This window comes from Drosophila novamexicana, unplaced genomic scaffold, assembly GCF_003285875.2.
Source record: "Drosophila novamexicana strain 15010-1031.04,08,12 unplaced genomic scaffold, DnovRS2.1 tig00000974-arrow-arrow-pilon, whole genome shotgun sequence".
Lineage (NCBI taxonomy): Eukaryota > Metazoa > Arthropoda > Insecta > Diptera > Drosophilidae > Drosophila > Drosophila novamexicana.
This window is the reverse complement of record NW_020824834.1, coordinates 253336-279204: the sequence shown is the minus strand read 5'-3', so window position 1 is coordinate 279204 and position 25869 is coordinate 253336. Positions and strand designations below refer to the sequence as shown.

At 42.2% G+C, this 25869-nt stretch overlaps 3 protein-coding genes across 9 annotated transcripts; 2 read left to right on the top strand and 1 right to left on the bottom strand.

The window, feature by feature from the left end:
* Positions 1-13528: 13528 nt before the first annotated feature.
* LOC115765578 (ubiquitin-60S ribosomal protein L40) lies at positions 13529-14460 on the bottom strand. The gene is made up of 2 exons (XM_030709226.1): positions 14365-14460; positions 13529-14074 (listed from the first exon to the last, which is right to left on the bottom strand). Exon 2 carries the CDS (start codon positions 14059-14061, stop codon positions 13675-13677), a length of 387 nt encoding a protein of 128 aa, XP_030565086.1. The 5' UTR covers positions 14062-14074; positions 14365-14460; the 3' UTR covers positions 13529-13674.
* Positions 14461-14845: 385 nt separating this feature from the next.
* Positions 14846-17210, top strand: LOC115765576 (cleft lip and palate transmembrane protein 1). The gene is made up of 2 exons (XM_030709225.1): positions 14846-14972; positions 15032-17210. Exons 1-2 carry the CDS (start codon positions 14928-14930, stop codon positions 16931-16933), a joined length of 1947 nt encoding a protein of 648 aa, XP_030565085.1. The 5' UTR covers positions 14846-14927; the 3' UTR covers positions 16934-17210.
* Positions 17211-17551: 341 nt separating this feature from the next.
* Positions 17552-25010, top strand: LOC115765489 (ral GTPase-activating protein subunit beta). Of its 7 annotated transcripts, XM_030709085.1 has the most exons (17): positions 17552-17947; positions 18012-18231; positions 18349-18378; positions 18448-18846; positions 18909-19172; positions 19308-19892; positions 20330-20428; positions 20507-20647; positions 20708-21251; positions 21321-21535; positions 21652-21822; positions 21931-22071; positions 22220-22237; positions 22532-23098; positions 23155-23738; positions 23870-24699; positions 24754-25010. In XM_030709085.1, the coding sequence occupies exons 1-17, from the start codon at positions 17756-17758 to the stop codon at positions 24866-24868; spliced, it is 5115 nt and encodes a 1704-aa protein (XP_030564945.1). In that variant the 5' UTR covers positions 17552-17755; the 3' UTR covers positions 24869-25010. The 7 variants fall into 7 exon arrangements, with proteins under 7 accessions (XP_030564945.1, XP_030564947.1, XP_030564946.1 ...); XM_030709087.1 differs by lacking the exon at positions 18349-18378; XM_030709086.1 differs by lacking the exon at positions 22220-22237.
* Positions 25011-25869: the final 859 nt, after the last annotated feature.

Genomic DNA, 25869 nt, shown 5'->3' with positions numbered 1-25869 from the left:
CTACTTATTTGCTCAAGAAAGTAAAAGCAAAGAAACGCAAATGCCTCACATACTCCCCCACACACACATATATACATATATACAAAAGGGGTTCTGTTTTCTAAGTCAAGGTACGGTCGAAAAAAGCCACGTCATATACTTCTGAGCTTATGTTATATTTGGTAAAGTGGACGGCGGCACGTCGGGTCCACCCGTTGCTTTGTCTGCCCCGCCCAAATGCATTTTGTATAATGCAGCGAACGTTGTGCTGTCCAAAAACAATGACATTAATTAGCCGCTCTTTGTGAGTGCAGAACAAAAAGCAAACTGTAGCCGAGCTTTGTGTTCGCTTCTCCCAATGCTCCTGATATTGCTCCTACTCCACGTTTCTGCCTTATTGTGTTGCCATGTGCTCTGTCCATTTCTTTTATGTGCAGCGAAAGCGGAAAAATTCATTAGACTTTTGCACAGCGTGCAAATTGTTGAATTCTAAACAAAGAGCATGAGAATATTTGGTTGGCTGGTGTAAAAGAATGCAAACAAAGTAGCTCGCGAATGAGTGTGAATGGAAGAAATTAACGCGGCCCATTAGATGCATAGACCTGGGCATAATAAGTACCATTGCGTATACATAATATAAAATTTCTTAAATCTTCACACAGAGTTCTGTTTGATGAAATACGGGAACATACACAGCTGCATACACTCCGAGTGCAAACAAAGCCGTGTGTGGCACACCTCCTTTGGATCTATTTGGTATTGTAGTTCGATGTTATTGCATTCTTCCGCTTAATGTAATGTCTGGCATCCCAGTTACTGCCCGGGCATGGTGCCGTTTTCATCCCTTGCCCAGTCACCCTGCTGGCTGAAGGTGTGGGCAGGCTGACTTTTAATGGCGAGTGATGTCCTGCAGGCAGGTTTTCAGCACACAAAACTCTTAAATAATTCGCAAGTGCAGCTGTAGAATGCTTAAAATAGGAACGAACACAGGCTCTTACACATGTGGTGGGGTTAAGCTTGTCTGTGTGTGTTGCTTGCTTGTTGGTGGTCAAATGTATTTTAAAAAAATAGTCTGTATATAAATACAGGCAAAATGCACCATAAATTGCAGTTTTGCCATATTGAGAATGTAAACAGGAAATGTTTTGTTTCTTTTCCTTACACTGTCGTCCCCAACGCCGTTTATTTTACACTTACTAGGGATGCAAGTAAAGTTTTTACCGCTAATACTCGAGCACTCATTATATGACTTTAGTGCCCTCTTTAAAACGCGTGCAGCAAAAATGTCATTACCCACACAAGGCTCATCGTGTACGGTTAAAAATATGAATAGAAAACGTATACAAACACGTTGTTGTTGTGGGTGTATAGAGCAGGCGCTGATATCTATGCTACACTTTTTGCACAGTTCCGAGATTACCAACTTCTGCAAACGTGAACTTGTGTAGCCCGAATGCGAGTCCATAAAACGGGGATGACTCTGCTGCGTTGTGCTTAACTTTACATACCATGTGACCAGTTTCAAAGGATGTAAGAAAATATTATATAATATTATGAATATGTGAAGACAACACATTCGACTCTGAAGTATATTTTTTAGGGCGTGTCCGACCTTGTTACAGAGCATTTCTTAGTCGGGCACTTTCAAGTTAAGCACACTTACTTATTTTGATAACACTTTCTCCTGCGCTCTGCAGCTGTGCGTCAGAGTAGAGAATGTGGTGTGCGGCAGAGTGGATAGGCGGTTATATAGGGTGGTTTAGCGGCATTTTATGCGCCCTTGGTTCACGCCTAACTTATCGCTGAGGCAACTGCAGCTCAAGTTTCGCAAGTCTACTTCAAAAGCCATAATTACAGTTTGAGTGCTGCACGTACTATATATATTCTCTTTCTTCTGCTCTGGCACGAAAGCTAATACAAATAGCAAACCGTGTGCTCTCCGTACTTATTTTGGTTCTTTTTTTATTAAAATTGTTTGAATATCTTTTCAGTCCTAAGGCAATGATGAGATACGCACACGCGCAGTCACACGCCACCAGTTGCACGATGAATGAAAGCAATCAAGCTAATTCATTTTAAAACTTTTCACTTGACTTTCAGACTTGCTCAACTTTGCAATATTAATTTTTTTTCTTGCTGCCCAAGTATCTCAACATCATGACAGTTTGTGTGCGCCTGTGGCGAGAATGCGCCACATCAGAGTTTCCATAAGAAAAAAATAAATAAAATAGCACCAAGCAAGTGTAATACCATGCGAAACTTAGTTTGTTCTTTTTTATCCCGTATCAGAGACTCTTGCAGAATGAATGACACATCAGTGATACATATATATATATATATATATATATATATATATATATATATATATATATATATATATATATAGAAATATATATATATACGAAAGCACACCTCAGCAAAGGACGCATTAAACTGAAGCAGCCGTGCGATACGGACAGGGCAAGTTTTTGGCTTGGCGAAAATATATGGAATAAAATAAATTTATAACAAAAACGTGATCTGCTTATTGATGGATAGCTGATGACGACTGAGGTCAGGGGATTACGACTTATACAAATAATGAAATTTTTTCATCTCTTTATTATGACAGGGGCAGACACACCAATATTGTTATCTCATCTGTCTTAACGCACGCACGCAATAACTGACAGATGCTTGGATATCCGCGTCTTTTAGTAAGATGTGCTGCTATAGGGAAATCCGAAAGAAATCCATTAACAAGCTTAATAACAATATCCTAATATATTTTCTTTCTCTTTTAGTTTGGGTTAAAGTTTGATAATAATATTGACCAATAAGTAAGAGAGAAAAGTACCAAATTCCCGCTGACATCCGTCATTCACGACAACTATGTGGAACGAGCACAAGCCTGTGAACGACCATTCCCAGTAATTATATGTTGTGGACTTATCGGCGCAGTCACGGTCGGTTGCATCTGTTTGTGCCTATTTATGTTTGGTTTATCCTCTCTAGAGCTCGCGTATTGATTGACGATTATTACCCAATTTATTATTGGTGCATACCCCGAGCAATTTAATTTTCCTAATCAAAAACATTATGCTCCAAACTTGGTGAAAGTAACAGCGGTTGGTATTGGTCAAAAGCAGATAAAATAAAATCGAAAAATTTAAAAGTACCCATAGACACACCCGAAGGCCTTGAGTTTTCACAAATTGGCCACTCATGCAAGAAAATATGTCGGTCGGGTTCGCTTTGTGGGTTTTGTTTTCATTGAAGTGCGACACTTGGGACCCAAAATGTGTAAAAGTAGGTCAGCATGTACTGATATTCTATGCCTGTGCTGTTCAGTTTTACCATACTCCACTTAGTGGCAATTAAATTTACTACTCAATGGATAAAACTGAAATTAAACTGAGAGAAGACCAACCCCAAAACCGTTGAATATACATTTAACCTGCTTTATTTTCATATTTAATAAAATGTTCTTTTTGTGCATTCTGTGCATTTTGTGACTTATGTGTGCATTTCTATGTGTCTGTGGCTTCGCAATCGAACGAACAAGTGCATTTGACAAGCTAGGTAATAACTAAAGTAGGTTGGTGTGTATGAGAAAGAAATAAAAGAGAGACAAAAATAGAGAGAGAGGGAAAAAATTTACGTTGTCTAGCATCTTTCCCTGTCTGCACTGAAAGTAGACAGCGAAAATAGATATACACTTACACAGTTGAAACCAACAAGCTGTAGAAAAAATATCGCAAGCGGCAAACGGAAACGGAAATGAAAAATATTGTTTCAATTGAATTGGCCCTAAAACTGCACGATTGCAGCCAAACCAGCAAGAAAAAATAATCAACTGAGCGACCTCGTCTTACATTTTATCTCTGTGCGTGAATATAAGTCCAAATATCCATTTAAACTTCAAATCCATGAAAGCAACGTTGGGCTTTCCATAAAAAAAATTATTGCTTCATTTTGGGAAAGCTTACTTGAATGTTATTATTTTAATAAAAAATAAAAAACCTAGGGATTTTGAAAAGATAGCTGAAGGCCTGGACGTTTGTGCTCTTTCGTTGTAATTAACTATAGTATTATTTATAATATGAATGTATAGCAGTTACAATAATAATAAAAAAAAAGCCTTATTTCGATATCGATTCTTATCGATTGCTTGAAAACGGAGTATGTAATCGATTATCGCAAACAAACTCGCACTGCGCATGGACTAGGGGGACCTACATTTCAAATTTCTCTAGCTATTATAGGAAAGACGGACGGCCGAACAGACGACTCGGCTATTGATGCTGATCAAGAATATATATAATTTATGGGGTTGGAGATGCTGCCTTCTGCCTGTTACATACATATGTCAAATACCCCTTTTACCCATTTTTAATGGGTTCAGGGTATCAAAAACCTGTCATATTCAGACTACCTAAGAAAGCTATGCATTGCGACATTAAAGGGAGCTCAAGAAAGAGTGAAAATAAATAGTTTATATTCAAATGTCCACAGCATCTCAGATACGTTGAAGTCAGCGGCATTAAAGGCAATTCTATGGACTTTGTTATACATCAGGCCGAACTCAAAACCAGAAGCGGTCAACGACTCCACGTGGCTGTCTTGTAAACTCTTCATAACCATCGCAACCGGCCTGAGCTGGTCCCAACTGGACATGATAGCTCTGGGACCGAACGGAGCATAATAATGTTTGCATAGCTTTTGGGTTTTATTACTCGGCTGTGTAAATGCCAGCATGGCATGTTTGCCAGCGCAGGCTCGACTGCCTCGACTGTCGTCATAGTGCCTGCCACAATGTCCTTCCAAATACCTTTTGTTCAACAGCGCCTCGTCGTCGCCCCCCCTAGTTGCTTTATAAGGGGCGCCGACAGTGTGCAGTCATTTACATGTTTCAGTCTTCTATATTTTATCTTGTTGCTGCGCTGTTGCGGCATCAACTTCTTGCGAGTTGCCTCGTCTTGCCCGATCTGCTCAGATGGCCAGCTACTTTATGTTTAGCTCTTGTGCATTTCTGAGTTAATATACTTAGCAGCACATTTTGTTGTCGCCGTTGACGACGACATCCTCAGCTGTCCGGCGCTTGCCGCACGCCACCCGAAAGTTCTTTAGGCGCTTATCTACTTGTCAAAATTTTGGTTGTTTGACTATTGCTCGTTGTTGTTCCTTTAAACGCAAAAACTTATAGCTCTTGTGATTGTCCTTGTTCTTTGCTTACTACTTTAAGACATTTCTTGTGTGCCTTTTGTTTGAGGTATTTCTTTTGTTAAGGTTTTTCGTCCTCTTCTGCTTGTGCGGCTTTGAAGTTTGCTGACTTGTCTTTAATGACATTGGAAATTGCGGTCAGGGCAATTAATTTCCGGTTGACGAAACTTTGCTTTAGTTTTTTGACAATCAACCTTTACAGACGACAGACCCCTGACTTCAGGTGGGCATAAGCGTTAAGCGCTAAGATAAGGCCCAACTTGTTAGAGGGCAGCTCAGGTGATGCTTGCATTTTATATTAGTTAGTCAGACTTGTATATTCAGTTTCGTGTGGACAAAGTTCTCAGACTACTTTCCAATTGAATTGACATAATTTGTCAATGCCTTCATAGTCGCACTTATGCATGTGTACATATCCATCTAAAATCCTTGCAACATGTGGCCCCAACATGGCTGCGATATTGTGTCTGTATCCTTGAGTGTTAAGTGTCAAAAGTGGAACCACATACCTATTTAGCATTCTAACGAACTTTATGCCCGACATTTACACACACATATGAATTCGGGCCCATGCACGTGCAAGGGCCTAAGTGCTCGGCAATAGCAATGCCTCTTCGCAACGTAACGTAACGGATGAGCGCGTGAGGCGCTCATTAAAATTTCAGACCACGTAGCCAATCTGCACTTAAAGACCTTTCGAGATTTGAATTTTTCACATTTTTGCAGCCAGTCAGTCTACGATTATATTTTCCGATTCCCATCCCTGGCCAGTACTAGCAGTGGACACATCCATAAACTATGCTCGTAAGTGCTATGACATGTTATGCACGCACTTCCGGACTGCTGAGTGCGGGTTTCTGGCCCATTGTTGTGCGCAAACAAACGAGCATTGTTAACACTAAGGAAGCTATTGGCAGTCGCTCAACACACAAAGAGAAAAACACAAATTTGAAGTTTAAAAAAACGGCTGTCCTGCCGTTGTCCTGGCAACAGAACCACATGCACCATGGCTAACCGCCGTCGTTAGTGCTCCGGATGCAGATCAGAGTGAAGGTAATGTTGAATGTGGGTTAGCTTGGGGCTCACATGGGCAACTTGACATGTCATCAAAAACACATTAAATGTGTTTTTTTTACGAGCTCATTCGCAAAAGCTGCTGTCCACCTTTTAGGTAGGTCCTACGCAAAGATTGTCACAAATCCAGATGCAATCTTGCAGCAGACCCTGTCCGGAAGATTCTGTTAAGGGGTGTTTGAAAATGTTTGTCTGCTCTTTACAGACTGCTTTGTGACATTGCTTTAGTTTTATAATTTTTACCGCTTGCCACAACAACTAAAGCGCATAGTTCACGGAAATATTATAAGTGTTTTCGACAATATTCAACTGGCTATTGCCACAAAATATGCAATACTTTTAAGGCCGGCCAATGAGATAAGTGTAAACGACTTTGCCTTAGAATAAAGACGGAAACGGGTCACGTTTAATCCACAGCTTTTGGCAGCCACACCTTTAATTTTAACAATTAGATTGAAGGCAAGTTGACCTTGTTTTGGTTTCCACGAAAAGTCACCTTTTAACACACAAGAGTGATTGGCAAGAAGATAACCTTTATCATAGTCTGAAGCATCCCTACACATTTTCATACGTACTAATATAAATATAGATTTCCTATAAATGTTAAGCGCCAACTTAAACTGCAACATTTTAAGCATATTTATTGTTTGATGATGGAATGATATATTTTGATCAAATTTTAAAAAATCAAAATTCTCAAAAATACGGTTATTGTCCATTGTCATTGGTTTCGGCTCTATAATAATATGTTCAGCCAAAATCTCCATTGACCAGCATACAGAATTTAATAGCCCTTTTGTCTTTAAGCCCCGGCATTTTCGAAGGACTGGGTATTTAAATTTGGATAATTTGGAGCACTACAGACCACATACGCACCAAACTTTCAATCAATATTTATTGTGTAAAAACTGACGCTTAGACCTAGCACCCGTCTCTTCCTTGGTGTTTTAATAAAATAAAGAGAAAAAAGCGCGGCTAGAAACTTTGTCCTTTCGCTCAACATAGACGCACTCATTAAATTTGCTAATTGAAACTATTAGAGGATGAGCCAAGGCTCTATCTAGCCGTTGAAGCTGGTGTAAATGTTTGTTAAATTAAACATAAAATTAGACACAGATGCGATTAGCCAAAAGTTCAAATTCAGGCCACAGTGAGGCATGCATCTTGTCCTCCATTTTCACAATGAAAAATAAGCGATCAAATTATGGACTTGTTTTGCAATGGCTAATGAATTTATTTATGCAATTGTTAAATTTGTTTGCGAACTAAGCGTTGACTATTTTTGACGTCCAAATCGACGCATTATTCAAACATTTGCTCCTGTACAACCGCCATGCTAAGAAGCTGAGCATACGCTCAATACGAAAAGTAATCAGCTAACACATACAACGATCGACCTGGCCATGGCCGGGACTATGGATGGGATTGCTGCAAATGTAACTGTCATGGGAAAGTGCTAAGAGTTGACATTTTTTGCGTTGAACGAAACTTTGTGCAAATGTTTGCATTTCTACTGTGGACATTAATCAGAAATGCATAAGAATTGCCAAAGTTTCCGACCGCTCGCTATCCTCCAGTGCCGCCAAGTAACATTGTTCGACTAAAACTTCTAATCGAGAGTTTTGTGTGTGTTTTGGACATTCAAGCATAAGCCAGACACAAGGGAATGGCTTGTACTTTGCAAAGCTTGCTTTCTGGCTTGCTGATAAACTAGCATTCGAAACGAGTCAGTGGGATGCAACCTGCAGAAGGTGGCACCAGCATATTGCCAGTGCTTCGGGATGGGAAAGTCATCTTCGTTTATATTTGTATTAATAATACCTAACGTGATTTTTGGCACTGGCCATTTTTGGGTATCAATCGCGATGCCTCAGGTGCTAGAATCAGGCTAGAATCACGGGTCAAAATGAATGACCCAAAATTCGAATGACAACAAGGATATACCATACAGAAATCACGAATTAAATGAAAAGACGTGCACTCCATTAAGAATAAACTCGTAGGAACATACATATGTAGGAACAAGTTAAATGTCACGCATACGAAGTGTTGTACGGGTCGAACACAAGTAATTTGCAAATAAGTGCTGTCAACTAGTGAAAATCGAACTCTGCACACACACACACGCACACCTACACAGCACACACGTGCATGCAGACATGTGTATTGGATACTTATACCCTTCACTTCAGTTCAGGCTGGCAACACAATTGAACATGCAAGGCATGTTACAGGTTACGAAACGTACTGTCAAAAGATGCCACCCGAGCAACCCGAGTAAACCAAAGCAAAACAAAACCCTAAATGAACTTTTCATTCGCTGAAAGGCTAAGGGAATATCAAGGGTGGGGTGGCCCTCAACATGAATTGGAGCCTGCTTCCGTTTCACTTTTGTGTTGTTTTATTTAAGGGCCCAAATTTGTTTAGACTGAAAGCGTCGAGAACGGAGTAAACGAAATAAAATGGAAATTTGGTATGCACTTTTAAAAGCCCGAAAGAAGGCCTCCTCAACTGTAAACTTCGCTTTGCACGGCAATCGAAATTCATGCCATATATTTAAGCATGCCTCTATATATTTGTCATATGTATGTAGTGGGAAGGACTAAAGGGTGCATACATATGCATTAAGTGCAACAAGGTCAAAGATATTACTCAGGCCTGTTGAAAAAAAAACAAGCCAGGCAGAAGATCATTGCAATCCACTCGTAATCTAAAATCAAGTGCTACTCGCCCATTCGTAATTTGTTGTCGTGCTTTTAGTCAAGTGCCGTGGCAGGTCATCTGGCAGCCAATCCATCTACCTCTGGCATTTTATTTATGCAGAAGTAGCATTTTTTTTCTGCCAAGCGCCAATTTAAAGTTCCAGCAGCATCCTTCGAAACTGGGTCTCTGGTCTGAGAGGAGGTACATTTGTAAGACAGGCAAAGGAGCAGCCAACCGTTCAACCAACCGACAACTTGGTCGTCACACTTGCCCTCGTCCTCGTCCTCGACGTCCACGTCCACGTCGACGTCGACGTCGGCATAGCTGGTTTACTGCAGGGACAGCTGGTCAAAATTAACAAGTTGCAGCGCATGTCTGGACTCCGAGTGCCTACGAATCTTGTTCACTTTCTTTATGTGTATTTGAGTGTATTTGTTAGGGTGTCTGTGTGGGTCTATGTCAGAACAGAAGCAATTTGTTGCCAACTTTTGTTCAGCTGGCTTTGTTGTGTTTTAGCCCAAGTGCAAAATGCCAGTTTGTTCGGGGAGAACTTTGAATCCTGGTGCGTGTGTCAAGCAACAATGGCCCAGTCGCCAATGGGCCAACATCTGCCTGTGTATCGAGCAAGGGCAAGATGGCCTGAGAGCGGTTGTCGTTTGTTCGGCTCGCCTACTCCGTATTTTCGCGACCGGGCCGGGCCGGGCTGGGACTGCGCCCGATTGGTAGAAAACTTTTTAAAAGATCTTTTGTTGTTGCTTTGTAAAATTGATGAAGTAATTTGTTTGGTGATTGCACAAACTTTGCGTGTCAATATTTTTAAAAAACACCAAACTTCGACCAAGTTTGCACATACCCTCAATTTTGTGTGCGCTATGCATATAACGTACAGATATATGGAAGAAAACTCTTCTAAGTGCCCAGAAGCATCAGCTCTGGTGCAGACCATCCAATAAGTCGTTTGCATTGTTATTAATTTAAATTTTGTGTTAAGTGCCCAAAAGATGCATCTGGTCGGGCTAACCTATTTGTGAGCTCATATTTTGTTCAATTCCTGCTCAAACAGAGCCAAAAATAAATGCCTTGGTTATGTTCAACAATTGGAAATGACTTCTCAAATTCAAATGAGTTGGTTAATAATCTACGTCCGTAATTGCTTACGAATAACTCAAAAAGCACGAAAATTAATTCGTTTTTTATGTGAGCCGAACTCAAAGAAAAGTGAGGAAGTTGAATACAAGTGCTGAGATTAGAAGCTATTGATAGCTAAAATTGGCAAATGACAACTAGAATCTAATCCTGTTTCACTCTAATTTAGAGCCTCGAACAGACAGTTGGAAAAACTCGCCATAAATCTTTTCTGTATTGGGCCAATAGATTGGCGAAATAGCTCTCTTAAGGCCCGGTACTTAAGTGGATTTTATTAAGTATTTATCAAGGAAATCAATATGTCTTCCAATGGGCTGGCTGTTTGTGCGATTATCCGTTTGCGTGTATGCCTGACGGTCTAGTTTTAGTGCTTCCGCTTAGGTTATTGTAAAATGCTTATTTACTTGCTAGTTTAAGCTCGTATCCTTCGCTCAATGCTCCCAAGTACGATGGAAATTGAATAAAATGGCTTTTCAAATTATTTGCAATACAACAAAACGCCATGTGCCAGAAGTGCTTATCTGCGGAAAATGTTAACTGTATGACAAAACATAACTTGTAGATATGCAAACCCCAAAGAAGGCGCAGACAATTCCACTCGCAGATATAGATACATTTGTGTGTGTTTGTGGAGAAAGGATATAAAGGCGAGTAGCATATATATATATATATATATATATATAAATATATGTAGGTGTGTGTATGCGAGGATACACACGCACTTGTAAAGGGCATATATAAAAACAAATAACAATTTTGCGCTCAAAATAGAATACAAACAGCACAATACAACAGAAGCACGCCAATGCGCGGATCCGTGGAAGGGGGTGTGACGTGCGGGTGGTATGTAGACGTAAATGTAAAGGCAGCCTCGGAGTACGCAGCAAAAGTATCGATTTATGCATATTAAATTACATGAGCTTCCTCACAAAACACATTTGTATCGAATGGAAGCCTTGCGCTGCGCGCTGCGTGCTGCTCCTTTGAAAATATTTATACACATTTCTTATACGCCGCCTAAATTCCTGACATCTAAATTGGTGGCTACGCTGATTGCCGCCAAAAAGCAGCCATCCCACTCCCGACGATTCCATTCCATTATTATCCACGTGATCCCACACTAGCGACCAATTTATAAACGTTTGCTCTACGTCTTATCTTTGTCAGCTTCTTTTTTTGTAGCAACTGAGCTAACGCCCCCATTTGTGTCCATTTTCTTCGCTTTTTTTCTTTCGTCTTCAGACGTACATACGCATCTGTGTGTCCTTGTATATATGTATGTGCGTATCTCCGATAAAACTCAATGTTAGCAGCTGGAGGCACACGTTGAAGAGCACTTGGGGCTGAATTGACTTTTGGGTCTCAGAGCTGTCCCAACTCCATTGAACCGCCTCCTTAGCCCAGACTTGCTAGCTGCAATGTACTCATCTGCAAATGAAGAAAATTAGGACTTCTTCGACTACCGAGTCGCATATGAATATGGAACAAGTAGCGCAGGTAACTCCTATCAGTGCCTATGTACATAGTGTATATGTACAAGTCCTTCAATACGAATGAAGGACAATATGGGGAGGCTGACAGCCGCGCTGGGCTACGCTCTGCAATATTAATGTACTTGGGCCGCCCACAAGTTAACGCCAAGAGAGGCATCTGAATGCTTCCCCTTGTGTTACTCGCGTCCTGCTCCTGGGGGTCATAACATTTGGGTCACTTGGCAACGAGCATTGTTAATTATTCTGGTCACATCTGTTATGTAAACTACGTCCAAAGCATAAAAAAGCGCAAAGACAAACTCAAAGACAAAGTGAAGCCGACGCCGACGCCTACCACGTGCGCTGCAAGAATTTAAAAGTTCCAAAATCGCGTTAAATGGACACCCAAAATTAAGATGGTTGAAAATGCCTTTCAAGCTCTGCACGTTTTTATTTATTTTTTTTTGTTAGGGGTAGCTGTGCAGAAGCGAAAAGTGGTCCGCAAAACAACAAAAATGAAAAACAAATATGTACCATGTACATTTTTTAAAACATTTCTCTCCCTTTCCGTTTTTGTTAACCCCGAGAAAAATACCTATTAATGTATTTTGTATGAGACGCCAGCACGCCAAAAATACAATACCGGTAGTAGCCACAGTGGGCCAATAGCATATTGTTGCTGTTAAAAATTAATTACTTAGAATACTGCAATTATTGACGAACCACAAATAAACACTTTGAGTTTCTAACGCAACACCTTTGTGCTAGGGTAAAATCATAATGCAGGTAAGGGATCTGCGCGAAAAGGTTTCCTCCACGCACCACTGTCAGGCCGTAACAAGAATACAAATGCCTTTTACACAAACACACATAATACATATATGTGTGTGTGTACATTCATAAAATTACGCTTTCACACTCTATATCTAAATATATATATAGAACTATATCTGCTATACGAAAACCTATGTACCAAATTTACCTGAAGGATATGAAAAAGCAAGTAAGAGGTTCTAGTCGGGAGCTCTCGGCTCTTATAGGTTCTGAGATCCTTGCGTTCATACATACGGACAGACGGACATGGCTAGATCGACTTGGCTATTGGTGCTGATCAAGAATATATATACTTTATGGGGTCGGAGATGTTGCCTTCTATTCGTTACACAATTCACGGCAACAATATAATACCCTTTGCAAAGGTAAAAACTTGAGTTTCTCACCAACGTTCCAATTTTTGAGGTGAACGCGTTTATACAGACGAACAGACTACTGGACATGATAAGAGCGATACGGGAATCGAAGCTGTCCAAGAATATAAATACTTGGGTTCGGGATGCCTCCTGCTAAGGTCTATACATTTTAACCAAGCCAGACACGGTGAATATTGACAGTTAATTTAACTAAGAAGTTGATTTAGCCAAGAATAAATACTTAAGTTTGGAGATGCCTACCTCTAAGGTCTATTCATTCTAATTTAACTAACGCTAACTTAATTGGCGGCGTCTTATTAGAAACTTACAACTTACCATAACTTCAAGGCAATACTAGACTTGTTCCTTATTAGTTACCAACTGAGGAACTGCAAAGTATCTTAAGGTACTTATGGATCCAAAAAGATGTTTCCATGTTGAAAGTAGATACAGTCCACGCCTAGAAGCCTTTTTGATAGCCAGTTTCAACTAGCAAGCACATTATACATTGATTTTAGTTACAAGACACCAACTGAGGAACTGCAAAGTATCTTAAGGTATTTATGGATCCAAAAAGATGTTTCCATGTTGAAAGTAGATACAGTCCACGCCTAGAAGCCTTTTTGATAGCCAGTTTCAACTAGCAAGCACATTAAACATTGATTTTAGTTACAAGACACTGTTATTTTCTGTATCACAATCCCAAATTCAGGTCCTGGTCCCGTCCTCTCGATATCACAACAAAACAGACACATGGGCATGTACGGTGCGTCTTATAGCAAGTAAATACATTTCGCTCTTAATCGCATTTGATTATGTTACAAATTTATATTTACTAAACAGTTTTTTTGTTTTTTTTTTTTGTCGAAAGCGCACAGCTGCTTTTTTCGCATCGGAGAAAGAAGCGTCTACTTCAACTTCTTCTTGGGGCGCAAGTTGTTGGTGTGTCCGCACTTCTTCTTGCGGCAGTTGGTGGCACGTGGGTGCAGACGAGCATAGCACTTGCGGCAAATCATTTTGTCGCAGTTGTACTTCTGGGCGAGAATGCGAAGCGAAGGCTCAATGATACCACCACGCAGACGCAGCACCAAGTGCAAAGTCGACTCCTTCTGGATGTTGTAGTCCGAAAGGGTGCGGCCATCCTCCAGCTGCTTGCCGGCAAAGATCAAACGCTGCTGATCTGGTGGAATACCTTCTTTGTCTTGGATTTTAGCCTTGACATTCTCGATGGTGTCAGAGGGCTCGACCTCCAAGGTGATGGTCTTGCCGGTGAGGGTTTTCACAAAGATTTGCATTTTCCAAGCGTTGCTGCAAGCGCAAGATGTATTTCAATCAAAATCATTAGAAACCATTGAGAATTCACTCGTATGCCTCAAATTTGTATTTCTCCAGTTTACTGTGCGACGTTGTCTCATGGCTGGCAAGAGGTTATGTACGACATGGTAACAAGTGGCGACTGGTGTGCGTATTTTTTGTGTCCATCCGACGATGAACACAGAGAATAACGATGCAATCTAACTGTTATAAGACTACAGGACCACAGCCAAAGGTAACGCCGCACTTTTTATCATTTCTTTTTAGTTTTTTCAGCAACTTACCAAGAGAAACGTGCAACCAAATGCTAACTCACAAAAGAAAAGAGTGTGTACACAACATTCACATATGTTATTAAAATTGTGCAAATGGAGCAACACTGTCGCGCTTTCGCATCAGTCAGCTTTCAGATGCCTGTTGCAGAGCTATCGATATATATTTTTTGACAAAATGTAATTTGTCACTTAACAATCCAACAATAAAACTTTTATTGCATATGTGTTGTACTTTAAGCCTCTCTCCAAACTCAGACAACATTCTGAATGTTCTTTATTACTACTTATTATGTATCCAGTGTTTTGCTAATTATTAAACGCTGCTGTTAATCAGTTTTGAATCGTAAAATGAACTCATTCGATACTTTTCTGGTAATAGTATAGTCATTGTTATGTTAAATAACATATTCCAGGCAATAATTATTTTCTCTCTGTTATTTACAGCTCGGCTTTTATTCGTTTATTGTGGCTGTTATGTTAAATAACATTTTCAATTCAACAAAATCTAGGCAACCACGGAAAAGTTGTGTAAAAAAAACGTGTATTTATTCCGTTAAGTACACGTACACGACATGTCGAACAACGATGGCCTTTTGCCGGCGGCAGGAGCTGCGCCGGTATGTTGATTAATATAATTGAATTCTTCACTCTGTACATCAACAATTCCAAAATGTAGGTGGCTGGTGCCGAGGGTCAACAGCAGCAGCAGCCATCACGAGCGGAGTCTTTTTTCGCAATGACGAAATCACTTATTCTGCGGGCGCTTATAATTTACTTTGTAAGTTCCTTCTTCCGGCGGCCACAGTCGAACACTAATCAAGAGCAGTCAGTCGCCAATGCGGGTCCCAAAATAACCGCATGGAACTATTTCGAGAATGGCACAGATTTTGATTTGCATGTATGGCTCTCGGAGCAGCCGGACGTGGTGAACTTCCAACAAAAGGCCAATCTTCTGTGGCTGCAAGAGGATCTAACCTACGGTGATTGGGTCTCGGGGCCTACAGGTGATGGAATTTACACACACAACCTGAAGATAAAAGCCAGCCCCCATCTGCTAAACAACGGCAGTGTGTTTCTGCACGCATTTGTAACGCGCGCTGGCGAAAGCCCAGATCCTCAGTCGCCTGAATACTCAAGACATGGCCATATGGGCCATCAGCAGCATCAGCTTAATAAGTTTAAGAAGCTGCGTGTGAATCGCAACTACAACCTATTGGCCAGCGAGAAGGAGAAGCTGGAGCACGAGCTGAAGCACGCCAATCTCAAGGATCAGATCGTGTCGCACTGGCATCCAAACTTGACCGTTAATCTTGTGGTGGATCAGACAAATTGGGCGCAAGGTAGCGTGCCTTCACCGCTCGATGAATATGTAAAGTTTGTGGATGGCGGTAAAACGTATCTGCCGATTGTGTTCGTCAACGACTATTGGAACCTGCAACGCGAATACTTTCCCATCAACGAGTCAACTCCAGAGCTGGATCTACATTTGACCTTTCAGCCCTTGGGCATGTTCAAGTGGCAGCTCTATGCCGCCAAGCAAATGAAAAGTAAATGGGCTGGCAATGTGCTGGGCGAAATAATGGCAGCCGGTGCGGCTGAAGAGTCGGACGAGGACCAAGACTCGCTGAAGGAAACTCTTCTGGACACAAACATTTACCTGCTCGGAATCACAGTGGCCGTTTCCATACTCCATTCTGTGTTCGAGCTGCTGGCTTTCAAGAATGACATACAGTTTTGGAACAATCGACAGTCACTCGAGGGACTCTCAGTGCGATCAGTGTTCTTCGGCGTGTTCCAATCGCTTATCATCTTGCTGTATGTGCTGGACAACGAGACGAACTTCATGATACGCATCTCGTGCTTTGTGGGTCTCGGCATTGAGGTATGGAAAATACATAAGGTGGTCGATGTTAACTACAACAACCAGCAAAAACTGCTAGGCATCTTTCCGCGCATCAGTTTCAAGGATAAGGGCTCATACTCGGAGAGCTCCACCAAGGAGTACGACAGATTGGCATTTAAGTACCTGGGCTGGGCATGTTTCCCATTGCTTGTGGGCTACTTTATCTATTCCCTGATCTACAATGAGCACAAGGGCTGGTACTCCTTTGTGTTAAACATGCTTTACAGCTACCTGTTGACTTTCGGATTTATTCTGATGACACCGCAGCTGTTCATTAACTACAAGCTAAAATCAGTTGCCCATTTGCCATGGCGAATGATGACCTATAAATTCCTCAACACATTTATCGACGACATATTCGCATTTGTCATAAAAATGCCAACCATGTACCGCATCGGCTGCTTCCGAGATGACATTATCTTCTTTGTATTCCTTTATCAGCGCTGGCAGTACCGCGTCGACCTGAAGCGCGTCAATGAGTATGGCTTCTCTGGCGAAATGGAGGAGCAGGCTGCCACCAAGCGACTGGAAGGTGACGCCAGCGCCACTCAGCCGGCTGGCGCTATAGAAGCATCGCCCAGTGCAGGCAGTGCCCCAGCCACAGCCACAGCCACTAAAGCGACGGCAGATTCGACGCCGACCAAAAAGACAGCCGCACAAAAGAAACAGGATTAGATGGCCGTGCATCCAGGCATGTGCGTTAGAACAATTTTAACGGCAGTTATAATAATACATAATAATACTTGTATATGTATGCAAGAACTAGCGTACATACACACATATATGCAGCAAAAATCAGTTTCAGTATACATAGTCAACAGTGAATTGCCCGTCGTAGTTACGAACATATTCTAGCAGTAATTTATATATGTATGTATGTGTATTTTGTTTGTTTTTGGGCCAACGGTGGTCCATAGCATTGGCTACTGAAATAAATTCAGTGTGAGAAGTACGTACATATCGTTTTAATAGTATTTGACACAGCTGCTTATCTGGATTTGCTTATCTTGGGATGCAACGTGAGAGCTAGCTCTTATTGAAGTAGAAAACATATTAAAATATTTCAGTCTTAAAATGTTGTATTTTTGTTTGGTTAGCCTTAAAAAAATATTAGACGCCATATGTACATTATACAAAATAAATCCACAATCTATTATTAATCTTATTTAAAACTCATGAGGCGGCATTTTTAAATTCCTACTCAAGTGCTCGAAAATATCTCTAATATCACGGCGTGTTTTACAACACTATCCACTTGTCGCTGATGAACACTCATTTGTTTACTAAGAAGAAAAAAACCAAACAGAATATTTAACGAAATCCAACAATTGCTGCCAACTGCTAATATATTCGGATTTACACTAAATTAAGCAGTCTATATAAAGAGATTGATATAAGTGTAATGAATTATGCTAAGGTGCATGCCTACGCTTTGATACCTTGATTTTACTACGCGTATAAAAAAGTGAAAATTCTGCGTGTAGCAATCAACAAAATATGTACTCTGAGTGGGCATCGCTGTCGACGCAGATTACTGCCAACAGTTGTGGAGCGCAATGTTTCAGTGTGCTAAACAAGTTTCCAGCGTCTGCGGGTCGAGAAGTGGTTATTTCGGTTGTAAAACAACTGGGTACCAATTTAGGCATAACACAGAACGCGGAGCCCAGCCACTTGGTGAAGGATGAGGAGGTATGTCTGACTAAACATTGAATTCGACCACATTTGCAAGCTACTATCCTCGCTCCCACAACAGGTCAGATGGTGCATGGACGTCATTTGTTTTGGTCTTTCGTTGCCGCTGCAGGAGCATGAGACCATCAAAGACTGTGTCAATGTTTACTGCGAATGGTTGACGGCGCTGCACCCACAGCCACGAATCAGCGTCCCCAAGCCCATTTGTGAAGATGCGAATCTCTATGCGAGGCAGATAATTAATCATTTCCACAACCTCTTCGTTCCGCGGCAGGGAGAAAGTAAGTCTGAAAGCTGCTCAATGCTATTTCATGTTTAGCCGCTTCTCGAATAACATTCATAAACGCGTATAGATATATTTATCTGCGATTTGTAATTATTGCATTCTAAATTTCAAGTCTTGCCATTTTTATACCAAACGAAGCTTGGTAGGTGCTCCTTGGATAAATTTGCACATCCATACTCATCGCTCTAATGTGTATGTTTATTTATTATAGGCTCTGATACCATTAAGCGTCAGGCGGTGTTATGTCATCGCGTATTACGCACCCTTCAGCAAACAGCTCAAATTTCGCAGCACATGGATCGAGAGACCTGGGACACGCTACTACTCTTTTTGTTGGCCATCAATGAGATTTTGCTGGCGCCGCCGACCGTCAAGGATGACGTTGGCGATCAACTGTGTGAACGCGTGCTCTCTGTGCTTTTCGAGGTTTGGCTTTTGGCATGTGTCCGCTGTTTTCCATCGCCCTCCTTGTGGAAAACCTTGCAAGAGTCGTGTGCCATGTGGCGCCATCGAATTGCACTTGTTGATCAGTGGAACCGTGTGAACTTGGCCCTGACCGCGCGCCTGTTGGAGTTTAGCTACGGCCCTGATTTTACGCAGCTCAAAAATGGTTAGTAGCAGCAGATTTTATAGATAGTTATGAATTAAATACATTTATGGTTTTCTTTTTAGCTGGCGAAGAGGATGGCCAGCTTATACCCGCGGGCATGACCAACGATTGTGTAGCACAGACTTGGTATCGGTTTTTGCGTATGATTGGCAATCCCACGGCGCTCTGCTCGCCGCACATTATCAGTAAATCGTCGCACTTCGTACAATGGGCTCTAACGCACGAGAAAGGCGCTGAGACACATCAGCATCCTTGCCTTCAAATGTTACCACAAATCTTTTTGAATGCAATCAGGGGTATTTCCAGCCAAGTAGATGCCTTCTTAGGTAAGAGATTCTCGGACATGACGTGGATCTGTCCTCTATAGTTTACGTGTGATAGTTAGCATAGTACTGTTCCCCTTAAATTCTCGCTTCTATAATCATCTTTAAAACCAATTTTTGGTCGCTCCCGCAACACAGGCATTTATCAGCCACCGCCTAACCAGCAGGACAACGTCGTCACAAATCTGCTTGAGATACGCCACTCTTTAAACGAGGCTACCTCATCCACGCTACAACAGTTCATACACTCAAGCAGCGTTTCAAACATTAGCATACAGCAATCAGGGGCAACTCAGTCCCATCAGCAGCATCATCATCACCACTATCCGCATTTGCATTTACATGGTGCTGGTAGTTTCCTTCGCGATAATTTTGTCAGCAGTTCGGCAAGCTCTGCCTTAAACGCCATCATGGGGCATCATCACCACAACCACCAACATCAGCAACAGCAGGCGGCACAGCCTCAGGGGCAGCATGGCCAAAGCAGCAACTGTAGCGCTTCTCCAATCAACTATTGCCAGATCGCTACCCCAGGCCCAGTGGGCAGTATAAGTGCTGGCGGCAGCCATTCTGCTGGCGTGGTCGGCTGCATCTCGTTCAGCACGTCTGAGGCAATGCCATTGACAGTTTCGAATGGCTGCAACAGTGTGACACCAACGCCACCTTTGCAGCGACGACTGGCGAAGAGTTTCAGTGTGGCGCCGTCCATTACGCAGCAGAAGGGTGCGATTTTGTTAATAGACCCCATGTTGTGTCGTTTTGCTTTTGTTAATTTAAAGCATGTTATACTTTAACTGAGCTTTGTGTTTTTGCAAGACGATTGATCGATTGACGCTCTACGACGTTTGCTTTTCAAAGCCCGCACATGTTGCATTTTATTATTAGTCAGTTTTCATTTGGTTTCTACGCCCATAATACTGCCTGATTATTTATTTTTTTTCTATTATTTTTTTACGCTCACACATAATGCATATTTAGTAAGTATATACGTTTGTAACACTCTAATTATTCGTTCCCATATAATAGTACGTAGTTTATATATTGTACGCCCACAATTAAATCACAACGCTGCACGTTTGAATGTATGTGTATGCTAAACATTCCCCGACCAGCTCATCTACTAATTTCTCACACGCTTTCCTTTCCCACACGCTTTACAGGCTTAAGCAAAACCGCGCTTATCAGCCTAACACGCAGCTCAACGAACGCCGCCCCCACGACGCCGACCTCAGGTCCACCCTCATCCAGCAGTATCAACTGTGAGTGTTGTGAAAAAGAAAACACACTTGCCGCTTCTCTCAACAATTGTTTCCCCACGCTCTTCTTTTTACCCACAGCGTTGCCATCCATCGGTACCGAGCTACGCCCGCCGCTGTCTGTGGCTCGACCGAAGTGCAACAGCATTCTGCACTTATTCGGTGAGTGGCTGTTCGAGGCAGCGCACATAGGCGGCGACACTTGGCTGCAGAATCGTAAAAGTGAGTGCTCAGAAAGATCGCTTACTGTTGCTATGGTGAAAATAATAACTGAGTTTTCAGAACAAGCATGCGAGGCTAGCAAGCGACCTTCGTCTATGATAATGGAGAATCGCAAGGGCTCGATATCGTTGTCCCAACCCAATTCGCTTAATGATCCTGCATCGCTGCCGCCCACGCTAACCATTGATAAATATGAATCTGGACGCGCCGAGGCAATTGGCACCCTCTGCAAGATTTTCTGCGCAAAAAAAACGGGTGAAGAAATTCTGCCGGTGTATTTAGCGCGCTTTTATATGGCACTGCAACAATGCCTCAAGATAACCGAGTCCAAAGAGTGCGATGAAACATTGGCCAGCATTCTGCTACATTCGGCAGATTTGTTCCGCTTAGACCTGGATGGTATCAATGTGCTACTACCTGGCTTCATAGCCGCGCTAGAAATCGTACTGCCGGATAAGGACTTGAAGCTGAAGACACAAGCAATTACATTCAACCGGACCGAGCTGCGTCGATCGGCCATAAACATTTTACTCTCCATTATGGTGCTTCCGCTGCATTATCATACTCTGCCCATACGAAACTTGACATCTGACACTGGCGAGAAGTAAGTTTAGCTAACGAGCCAATCATAGGCCAGAGTGTGTAGAACTAATCTTTACTTAATCTTCTCAAGGGGTTTGACCTTCTTACAACTCAAATCTCGACTAATGAACATTCTGATGAACGCGCTGCAGGTAGAAACTGACGCCCAAAACACGCATATGTTATTGGGCGGACTTTTGCTCTGTGTACAGGACGCAGTGACCTTTGAGGACACTGAGCTTGGCGGCACAGATCATTTGAGTGGCCCCGGTGTTCATCACCATGAAGAAAACCTGCTAAGTTCCGGTAACCAGACTATGAAAAGCGTCTTTGACCTACGGTTGTTTAGTTTTTCACTTAATTATTTTAATTTATTTCGCATTTTGTTTTTGTTGCTGATATCTTTGGGGCTGTGTTCTCAGCGTGCTCGGACCGTTCCGCTTCGCTAGCCAGCGGCACGGTCAGCTTTGGCGCACAAACCACAGCAATGAGCTCGCGTGATACAGGTTCGGCCCACGATTATCCCAGCCTGACCATATCCGATGATATATCGGTGGAGTTTACGCACGAGTTTGAGAGCGTTGCAGCATATGGTAAAGTTTGCGTCTTATGTTTTTAATTTTTGTATTTTGTAGATTGCTTTTTTGTAGTGAATACACTTTAAAATGTTGTATAATTGAGAGTTCCTTTAAATTTTGCAGACAACGCCCATGCCTTGTTTGTACGCGCCACATATTTGGTGTGCCACCGGTTAATCTCTTCGTGGAAGACCGACCTGAACGTTTCACTAGCAGCTCTAGAGTTACTGTCAGGTCTGGCGCGGCTTCACATACGCGAAACAGGTATTGTATTGAGGGTTCGGGATATTTGTTTCGATATTTTAATGTCTTTATCTGTCTGTGAATATTCTATTTCCTATTTGTTTCTCGTTTAAAAATCCGACCACACATAAACACCCATTTTGAATTATTAACAACCACAAAATTGCAGCCAGGAAATTAACAAATGGTAATTTAATGCTACTAACAACATGTAAATCTCTCTTTTTCTTTTCTTTTTTATCTTTCTTTACCTAAATCCCTTAAAATCTAACAATTTCAACCCTCAACACAATTTCACTCACTCACATGCGGCGGAAATTGTTTGAATTAATGATTATATTTATATCTTTTGTATATTCGTGTTTTAATTTCTTTCGGATACTATGTAAATAACCAAATCAAAACCACCTGAACTTACACATCTTAGATTCATTAGTGAAAATATTCGAACCTAGTCAAAATATAACGATAATCTCCACAGACGCTCTAGAGTGCAAGCGCGCAGTGAAGTGGATATGCGACTATATTTGCTATCAGTGCTCACGACCTCCGCCGGCGCACAGTAAGGATCTGCACAGCACAATAGTGGCGGCGTTCCAGTGCACGGCAGCCTGGCTTATGCAGCATCCGTATCTCCTGCAGGATAAAGACTGCTTGCAGACGGTGCTTGAGGTGGTTGAGTTGGGCATATCAGGCACAAAAAGCCAGAGTAAAAATGGAGATCTACCTAAGTTTAAAGATGAAAAAGAACTTAAACCAGCCTCGATGCGTGTGCGCGATGCAGCAGAGAATCTTCTAACCATCATACTCGAACAGGTTGGTTACTTTCCAAGCGAGTGTGGACCCGAATCTATATCTTCGCTCTTGGATGAGCTGGCTCTTATGAAGCACTGCAATTCGCTCCCGACTGGAGACGGCTCAGCCGGCGTTTGCAATGCGGAACAAGCCATCTCGAAGTTTAAATATTTTGTCACGGAAAACTCAACGATATTGGCTTTGCTGGAAGAGCCTTTGGGTAATGATCAAGATCCGCAACCAACTGTCACTCGTAAGTAAAGTTTGTCCACCTATTTTCGTAATTAACCTCAGCCCATCCACTCGTAGTTCTTATACGTGGTCCCTTTGGCCGACATGCTTGGACAATGCAGCTGCGCCATCTGCCGCGCAGCAAGTCGGGCGTAAAGTACCATGCCGTCAATCCCGGCCGGCCCATTCCTATGAACGACATCACGCAGCGTCCCGAATGCGAGCAAAAAAACTTTCCCGAAGGCGTTGACAAAGTGCAGCCCTGTGTGGCCGATTACTCAATACCAACGATAGATCAGATACGTGAGCAGTATGGCGCCAACGTCATAAGTGAGCTGGAAGCAATGCTTGAAAATCAAAGTATTCACGAAAAGTTGGCTTGGGCCGAATCGGACAATAGCATCGATAGTCTGTCGCATGCTCAGGAATGTGTACCGCCCACGGTCTGCCATGAGTTTCATGCAGCTCGCCTTTTTCTCTCTCATTTCGGATTTCTTAGCTTCGAGATCCGCGATCCGCACAACCCCGTTGAGTCACTAGGTCCACCGCAAAGACCTCTTATCGTGCTTGACACAAAATCAACTACTTTTGCTTCGGATTTGGATAAGCTGGATAAGCTCAGCGCCCGCACGCATGATACTGTTTACTGTTTCTACGTAAAGGTGAGAATCATGCAGGCGTCTTTGACGATCGAATTGAGCCGCATCCAAACTGTTTGTTGGGAACTTATTATTTATATAATTTATTTTGACGTTTTATCTTTGCATTATCGTCATCTGTTTTGTATATGAAGGCGGGTCAAACTACTGCACAACAGATCATTGGTAACATGGCTGAGGATCAATCGTATGACTCACACTTTGCCAATATGCTGCAGACGTTGGGGTGGCCGGTTCATGTGGCTGAGCACTCGGGTTGGACGGGTTTCGCACATAATTCGTGGTCGTTAAAGGGTACATCGGCACTGGCCGACCGTCACCAATCAAACGTGTCCAGCGAATCTAATTACAATGGTGCACAGCATGTGCTCTACTGGGCGGATGTCTCATCCGAGATTGCTTTTGTAGTGCCTAATGCTTGGAATCTGCGCTACAATAGCGAAATGGACGCCTGCAGCTTGTCTAGTAATTGCAGTGATCAAAGCACAGTGAGCAATGTCTGGATACGTGGGGACGATGCTGGTTCTCTGAAATCCAAGCCAAGAAATCTTAGCTTAGAATTAGATGCAAATAACAGAAACAAGGAGCCAGTACCACCCACGCGACGAAAGGGCACTGTGTCTAAGCCTGCCCTTCTCGTCCAAGCGCCAGCAAAGATTTTCCTTGTCTGGCTAGAGAGCTTCGAGGATTATTTAAACTTTCCAGTCGAAGATCTTCTGGCCTACGCACGCACTGGTGAAGAGCTCCAGTCGATGCAGTTGCCGAGAGCAGCCGACTGTCATGTGATCTTCCTGCATTCTCTTCAGTCGGGTTTACTAAGAGTGAAACTACAAGGACCACCTGGTCGGATGAGCTTTGCAACGCCATTAGTCGATGGCATGGTACTTAGTCGGCGCGTTGTGGGTAATTTGGTACGTCAAACGGCGCTTAATATATCGCGACGTAGGCGTCTGGATAATGATAAGTAAGTTTTCTATAAAATCTTTAAGAGTTTGTCTAATTTTTATATTGCTTGCAGCTACCAACCACCTCATGTGCGACGCCGTCTGAAAGTGCAGGACATAGTCCAAAAGTATAAGATGGATCTAAGCGAAGCAGAACTACTGGCGCATTTATTCCAGCGCTCTATTTAGCCTTAAAGCATTTATATACATTAGTATTTTATTTTAATTCGATTCGCTTCTCTAAGCATATTATTTTTAGTATTTATATAACAAGTCTAAATAAACTAACAAAGTTAGAGCCTTAAGAGCAAAACAAGCACACATGTACACTTGCATTCACACTAGAAATTGTAAATTCGCACCAAGTCTCGACTAAATAGCGGCTTTGCAACCACAGCGCCCACATACTCAGCAGTTGCGATTAAAGTATTAACAGAAAGCTCGAATTCCGCTCTGAAATAACACCAACAACACCAACTACTGCTCGTACAGGCTGGCCGAGGCCAGCAGGCTAAAGCTATTTTTATTGTTTTTTTTTTTTTTTTGTATATTTTTTACTGGCCACGCTTTTTGGGCACCAATCGCAGCTACAGCATCACGTTATTACGCTGGCTGGCCTGGACTTTGCGTGTTATTGTAATATTTCTCAAAGATAAGAATGTGACCAGACCGGCCTGCAAGCTGACCGCCTGGCTGCATTTGCCCAGAATAGTTCATAAACATACAATAAATCGAGCTAAGCTCTTATGCGCTTTTTACTAAGTGACAGTTTTACGCGTCAGTCATTGGTTATTCGATTCTGGCTGCCTATCCAGGCTGATTTAAGCATTTGCTTATATTCAAACAACATGAGCCCGTTTCGCACGTCATTTTGTAAAAAAACAAAAGACTTAGGAAACAAACTTGAACTTCTTCAAAACAACCAATTGTTTTGTGTTTCCAGGTACTGCCACCCCCAAAATATGCTGATTATGTCTGTGCTATTTATATAAGAGAGGCTTCGACTACCTGTGAACCAACAATCTCTATGGCAAAAGCTTCACACTAGCATATAAAGTTAGTATGTGGTGTCCAGTGTTCATCACATACATGGAGAAATACGCATACATTAGTTCACGCCAATACAAAAGGGAAGCATACGCAGGTCGAAATTCCAAAAACAACAAAAAAAAGAGGCAACAGCGGTAAAG

What these genes read in the sequence shown, in the direction of transcription:
- LOC115765576 (XM_030709225.1), top strand. Translation starts at nt 14,928, where the DNA reads ATGTCGAACAACGATGGCCTTTTGCCGGCGGCAGGAGCTGCGCCG. An exon ending in CGGCGGCAGGAGCTGCGCCG is followed by an intron (nt 14,973 to 15,031) that starts GTATGTTGATTA and finishes TCCAAAATGTAG; the next exon opens with GTGGCTGGTGCCGAGGGTCA.
- LOC115765489 (XM_030709085.1), top strand. Translation starts at nt 17,756, where the DNA reads ATGTACTCTGAGTGGGCATCGCTGTCGACGCAGATTACTGCCAACAGT. An exon ending in CGTTCCGCGGCAGGGAGAAA is followed by an intron (nt 18,232 to 18,348) that starts GTAAGTCTGAAA and finishes CTAAATTTCAAG; the next exon opens with TCTTGCCATTTTTATACCAA. An exon ending in TTTTACGCAGCTCAAAAATG is followed by an intron (nt 18,847 to 18,908) that starts GTTAGTAGCAGC and finishes TTTTCTTTTTAG; the next exon opens with CTGGCGAAGAGGATGGCCAG.
- LOC115765578 (XM_030709226.1), bottom strand. Translation starts at nt 14,061, where the DNA reads ATGCAAATCTTTGTGAAAACCCTCACCGGCAAGACCATCACCTTGGAG.